General features: G+C 35.5%; 1 protein-coding gene across 1 annotated transcript in view; it reads right to left on the reverse strand.

Annotated features, from left to right (window-relative positions):
• fkbp3 (FKBP prolyl isomerase 3) overlaps positions 1 to 3,245 on the reverse strand; it is a 9,841-nt gene extending 6,596 nt beyond the window's left edge. Inside the window, exons 1-3 of the mRNA XM_079831597.1 lie at positions 3,023 to 3,245; positions 2,421 to 2,522; positions 1 to 26 (exon numbers count right to left, since the gene is read on the reverse strand). The exon at positions 1 to 26 is cut by the window's left edge and continues 73 nt beyond it. Of these exons, the coding sequence (XP_079687723.1) occupies positions 1 to 26; positions 2,421 to 2,522; positions 3,023 to 3,130 (236 nt within the window). The 5' untranslated portion in view covers positions 3,131 to 3,245. The remainder of the gene's footprint in view (positions 27 to 2,420; positions 2,523 to 3,022) is intronic.
• Positions 3,246 to 7,500: the final 4,255 nt, after the last annotated feature.

Genomic DNA, 7,500 nt, shown 5'->3' on the forward strand with positions numbered 1-7,500 from the left:
ACCTCCACTTCTGTGCCTTTAAACCTCTGAGACACACACACACACACACACACACACACACACACACACACACACACACACACACACACACACATTGACTAAAACACCAGCCATTTTGGAAAATTATGCCGTAATCAGGGGCTTGGGGCAAAAATGCCACAAATTAACTGCATGATTCAATGACTCACTCACTTCAGCTCTTCCCTGAATGAATCGGTTGACTGAATGATTCAACGACTCACTCACGTCTGCTCTTCCCTGAATGAATCGGTTGAGTGAATGATTCAACGACTCACTCACGTCTGCTCTTCACTGAATGAATCGGTTGACTGAATGATTCAACGACTCACTCACGTCTGCTCTTCCCTGAATGAATCGGTTGAGTGAATGATTCAACGACTCACTCACGTCTGCTCTTCACTGAATGAATCGGTTGACTGAATGATTCAATGACTCACTCACTTCTAATCTTGACTGAATTAATCGGTTGACTGAATGATTCAACGCCTCACTCACTTCTGCTCTTCCCTGAATGAATCGGTTGACTGAATGATTCAATGACTCACTCACTTCTAATCTTGACTGAATTAATCGGTTGACTGAATGATTCAACAACTCACTCACTTCTGCTCTTCCCTGAATGAATCGGTTGACTGAATGATTCAACGACTCACTCACGTCTGCTCTTCCCTGAATGAATCGGTTGAGTGAATGATTCAACGACTCACTCACGTCTGCTCTTCACTGAATGAATCGGTTGACTGAATGATTCAACGACTCACTCACGTCTGCTCTTCCCTGAATGAATCGGTTGAGTGAATGATTCAACGACTCACTCACGTCTGCTCTTCACTGAATGAATCGGTTGACTGAATGATTCAACGACTCACTCACGTCTGCTCTTCACTGAATGAATCGGTTGACTGAATGATTCAACGACTCACTCACGTCTGCTCTTCACTGAATGAATCGGTTGACTGAATGATTCAACGACTCACTCACGTCTGCTCTTCCCTGAATGAATCGGTTGAGTGAATGATTCAACGACTCACTCACGTCTGCTCTTCACTGAATGAATCGGTTGACTGAATGATTCAACGACTCACTCACGTCTGCTCTTCCCTGAATGAATCGGTTGAGTGAATGATTCAACGACTCACTCACGTCTGCTCTTCACTGAATGAATCGGTTGACTGAATGATTCAATGACTCACTCACTTCTAATCTTGACTGAATTAATCGGTTGACTGAATGATTCAACGCCTCACTCACTTCTGCTCTTCCCTGAATGAATCGGTTGACTGAATGATTCAATGACTCACTCACTTCTAATCTTGACTGAATTAATCGGTTGACTGAATGATTCAACAACTCACTCACTTCTGCTCTTCCCTGAATGAATCGGTTGACTGAATGATTCAACGACTCACTCACGTCTGCTCTTCCCTGAATGAATCGGTTGAGTGAATGATTCAACGACTCACTCACGTCTGCTCTTCACTGAATGAATCAGTTGACTGAATGATTCAACGACTCACTCACGTCTGCTCTTCCCTGAATGAATCGGTTGACTGAATGATTCAACGACTCACTCACGTCTGCTCTTCCCTGAAAGAATCGGTTGACTGAATGATTCAACGACTCACTCACGTCTGCTCTTCCCTGAATGAATCGGTTGACTGAATGATTCAACAACTCACTCACGTCTGCTCTTCCCTGAATGAATCGGTTGACTGAATGATTCAACGACTCACTCACGTCTGCTCTTCCCTGAATGAATCGGTTGACTGAATGATTCAACGCCTCACTCACGTCTGCTCTTCCCTGAATGAATCGGTTGACTGAATGACTCAACGACTCACTCACGTCTGCTCTTCCCTGAATGAATCGGTTGACTGAATGATTCAACGACTCACTCACGTCTGCTCTTCCCTGAATGAATCGGTTGACTGAATGACTCAACGCCTCACTCACGTCTGCTCTTCCCTGAATGAATCGGTTGACTGAATGATTCAACGACTCACTCACGTCTGCTCTTCCCTGAATGAATCGGTTGACTGAATGATTCAACGACTCACTCACGTCTGCTCTTCCCTGAATGAATCAGTTGACTGAATGATTCAATGACTCACTCACGTCTGCTCTTCCCTGAATGAATCGGTTGACTGAATGATTCAACGACTCACTTCAGCTCTTCCCTGAATGAATCGGTTGACTGAATGATTCAATGACTCACTCACGTCTGCTCTTCCCTGAATGAATCGGTTGACTGAATGATTCAATGACTCACTCACGTCTGCTCTTCCCTGAATGAATCGAATGATTCAATGACTCACTCAGTTCTGCTCTTCCCTGAATGAATCAATGACTCAACGACTCACTTCTGGACTATTATTATGGGCTGTTGGTGTGTGTGTTACCTTGCTCTCGAACAGCTGGTTATACGCTTCAGTGAGCTGCTCTTTTTTGGCCGTCTTTGCCACATTCTTGATGTTTCCAAGAAGTTTGTGTTCAGCTAGAAACTGCAAATGAGAAGACGATGCATTTATATACACACATAAGCTACACACACCGATCAGGCATAACATTATGACCACTGATGATCTCTGATGAACATGTTGTCCTCAGAGTTGATGTGTTAGAAGCAGGAAAAATGGCCAAGCGTGAGGATTTGAGGCAGTGATGCTTTGGGCAATGTTCTGCTGGGAAACTTAAAGGACTTAAAGGATCTGCTGCTAACATCTTAAGGAGGATATCTAGTGGAGTCCATGGCTCCAACACAATATTAGTCATGATGTTATGCCTGATCGGTGTATATGCACACATATATAATTCATATTCCACTTCTGCTGTATCATGCACATTACATTTTTCATGGCTATGCAAATATATTACTCAAAATAATGAAGCATGAGTATATTAATAACTATACGGCCTATAAACATCAAACATGCATTAGATCTGGACTGTGTCAGAGTGTGCTCGTGCACGCGGGAGCGCGCAGCTGTAGTGTGTACACTACCGAGTGTGCTGCGTTGTCCTGGATGAATTTGATGAGCTCTTTCTTTGGCACATCTTCAGTCTTGAGCTGCTCATCGCTCCACGCTCGCACTGGATCCGCCGCCATCATTCTCAATGCGACACACACTCACACCACGTGCCGCTAACAGCCAATCACGGCGTGGAGCGTCTTAAAGGAGCCGCGGCTATTAAAGCGGCTGTGCGCGCTCTCGCCGTGTTGTTGTAATCAGAGCCGTTGAAAACACAGTTGCGACATCTCCCTCAGACCAGAGCCAAATGTTTTGTACTATTAATACAAAGTATAATTCATATTTTTTTGTAATTATCGTATTATTTTAGTGGGTGGAATGAGTAGCTGTTGTTGTTTTTAAGATGACAAATGTTTTAAAAGTACAATTTTAGGCTTCGCTGCCTCAGCAAATGTCAAATCAAAAGAAGGCGGGGCTTGTTCGCTGTAGATGAGTACACACAATATAATATTTATTTTCCAATATTGTATTCAACGCCATTAGTGGTATAAAAACTCTCCTGAGATGTCTTTGGACAACACTTCTATTTCAATTGAAGGAATTTTGATGACAAATTCAATGACCATTTTGTTCGTAATCTTATGAACAGAAAATCTATTCCAGCATCATCTTTCACATGGATGGCGTTATACAATATTAATTGGAGAGTGGTCTGGTCTCTTCCACACAAATATTTATTAACAAATAAGATCAAATAAATTACATATAAAATATTACATAGATGTTACCCCTGTAATAGTGTACTCAGTAAGTATATCCAAAACATAGACGATAAATGCACTTTCTGTGATGATGAAGAGACAATTGTACATCTTTTTTTGTGAATGTGTTTGAGTTAAAGCTTTTTGGAATGAGTTATGTACCTATCTCTCAAAACAAATGACAAAATATGTATTAACACCTTTAGTATCATTTTTCTTTATCATAATCAAAATTCTCATATTCAGTACATTGTTATTCTTGGTAAAATGTTTTATTCACAAATGCAAATTTTTGTGTAAAATCCCGTTATTGTCTATTTGTCTTGTAGACTATAATTCATATGTTCTGTCTTTGATGGGCATAAAAAACGAAAAATCTTTGAAAAGCAAATGATTGCTTTCAATGTTTAACCTTGTATATTTTTTTTTCTTTCCTCTGGCACTTTATTTTGTTTGTATACTTTTTGTGATCTGTTTTTTTTTATTGTTCCTGTTGTTATGAGGCTATTTGTTACATTTTCAATTGTGGCATTAAAAAAAATATATATATATATATTTCCCTCGATTTACTGAATCGCGTATCCGTAAAATACGTATATGAATTTGAATGAGGGTTTAGGGGCGATTTCGAATTGCTTGTTTTGACTCTCTGATTGGTGGACGTTTTCACACAGCATCATGGGTAATGTAGTTTTTCACCACACATTCCACTGATTTTAAAACTAAGTTGAAATAATGTGGGCTGAACGTTATCATTAAACAAGCTTGAAGCTCACATTAAGGCCTAAGTTATCATTATTATTACAAATACATTTCCCTATGGAGAAAATAAATAGATTTTTTTACTTCTGGAAACCGACTGTTGCTCTATAAGACGAAATCTTCCTTTTTATTATACAAATATGTCCTAAAAGGGCTACAAATGTATAAAATCGAAGTAAAACCCACTGGTTCATGGAAACCGTTGACTAGCGTAGCCGCGGTTTCTGAAATCACGTGACTTTCGTAGACACGCGCTCCCAGAGCCGAGAATAGTTCGCATTAAATGCTTCGCGAATGTTTGGAAGTGGCGGGAAGCAGAGCTTGGAAAGTGCCCATCGCTACAGGGAAGAACCGCGAATATGGAGAGAACACCGCGAATATGGAGAGAACACCGCGAATATGGAGAGAACACCGCGAATATGGAGAGAACACCGCGAATATGGAGAGAACACCGCGAATATGGAGAGAACACCGCGAATATGGAGAGAACACCGCGAATATGGAGAGAACACCGCGACGGAGAACCGGAAGAACCCTCGTGTTTGTAGGCAACATTTCAAACGGCCGCTGAGTGTTTCAGGACAAACGGAATTAACGGCCGTTCCGTCAGTTCCGCCCGAAGGTAAGAAATCTGCAGCCATTGTGTTCTGTTTTTATCATAATGCTGTTTATTGATATAGTACCATACAACTTTCGCGGATAAACATACTCGTCCAATAACTGTTCTATTAATGACACTGTTTGTCTGTCCATGGGCGGGAAAAATATACGGAAGTAGTAGTATCTTCACATCTGTTACCTTTGTTAAATTTTCATCTCATAAATATGATGTAGTGTGTCATAATTTCGACCTTTTATGTTAGAATTATTACTTTTTCCCATTAATATCCAAATTTTTTACGTTTTATGTCAGAATGATTTATCTGACTTTATATGTCATAATTTTGACTTGTCATAATTGTTTTTTTAAGCCATATTTTCCACTTAATATGTCATAATTTAGATTTTTTTATGTTAGAATGATTACTTTTCAGCTCATAAATATGACTTTATATATCATAATTTTGATATGTCGATTTTTAAGCCAGATTTTCCACTTAGTATGTCATAATTTTAAGATTTTTTTTATGTTAGAATGATTACTTTTCAGCTCATAAATATGACTTTATATATCATAATTTTGATATGTCGATTTTTAAGCCAGATTTTCCACTTAGTATGTCATAATTTAGATTTTTTTATGTTAGAATGATTACTTTTCAGCTCATAAATATGACTTTATATATCATAATTTTGATATGTCGATTTTTAAGCCAGATTTTCCACTTAATATGTCATAATTTTAGATTTTTTTTTATGTTAGAATGATTACTTTTCAGCTCATGAATATGACTTTATATGTCAGAATTTTGACTTTTTATGTCAGCATTAACTTTTTAAGCCAGATTTTCCACTAAATATATTTTTTATGTTAGAATTATTTATTTTCAGCTCATAAATATGACTTTATGACATATATTTATGTCATAATTTCAACTTTTTGTCATAAAGTCAGAATTTCCGTTTTTTATTAATAAAGATTTTCCACTTAGTATGTCATTATTTTGACTTTTATGTTAGAATTATGGCTTTTAAATCATTTTTTTTCAATTAATATATCATAATTTTGACTTTATATGTTAGAATTATTACTTTGCAGCTCATAAATGACTTTATATCTCATAATTTTGACTTTTTATGTCATAATTGACTTTTTATTAATAAAGATTTTCCACTTAATATGTCATAATTTTGACATTTTATGTTAGCATTATTACTTTTCAGCTGATAAATAAGACTTCATATGTTATAATTTTAATTTGACTTTTCATCTCATAAATATGACTTAGTATATCATATTTGACTATTTATGCCATAATTTCGACTTTGTCATAATCATGGCATTTTTAAGTCAGAATTTCTAGATTAGTATATCATTATTTAGATTTTTTTATATTATATTATATGTATTATACTTTTCATCTCATAAATGACTTTATATCTCATAATTTTTACTTTTTATGTTAGAATTATGGCTTTTAAGTCAGATTTTCCAATCAATATATCATAATTTTCACGTTTTATGTTAGTATTATTACTTTGCAGCTCATAAATGACTTTTAATCTCATAATTTTGACTTTTTATGTCATAATTATGGCTTTTAAATCAGATTTTCCAATTAATATATCATAATTTTGATGCTTTATTTTAGAATTGGCTTTTAAATCAGATTTTCCAATTAATATGTCATAATTTTGATGTTTTATGTTTGTATTATTACTTTGCAGCTCATAAATTACTTTATATCTCATAATTTTGACTTTTTATGTCATAATTATGGCTTTTAAATCAGACTTTCCAATGAATATATCATAATTTTGACGTTTTATTTTAGAATTATGGCTTTTAAATCAGATTTTTCAATTAATATATCATCATTTTGACGTTTTATGTAAGAATGATTACTTTTGCAGCTCATAAATGACTTTAAATCTCATAATCTTGACTTTTTATGTCATAATTATGGCTTTTAAATCAGATTTTCCAATTAATATATCATCATTTTGACGTTTTATGTTAGAATTATTACTTTGCAGCTCATAAATGACTTATGTCTCATAATTTTGACTTTGTATGTCATAATTATGGCTTTTAAATCAGATGTTTCAATTAATACATCATAATTTTGACTTTTTATGTTATAATTTTGACTTTTTGTGAGAATTTCCTCTTCATGATTGGTATATTCGTTTATAATCATGGCATTTCAAGTCAGAATTTCCATATTAGTATTAGATTTTTTATGTCATAATTTTGACTTTTTGTCATAATTGCAAATTATTCTATAAAAATACAGTAAAACTAATTTACAGAACATCCTTCAAATGAAACAATTTAAAACTGTGATTTATAAAAAATAAAACATCATGACTTTATATAAACACAG

This window comes from Gobio gobio (genome assembly GCF_949357685.1).
Source record: "Gobio gobio genome assembly, chromosome: 12".
NCBI classification, from domain to species: Eukaryota; Metazoa; Chordata; class Actinopteri; order Cypriniformes; family Gobionidae; genus Gobio; species Gobio gobio.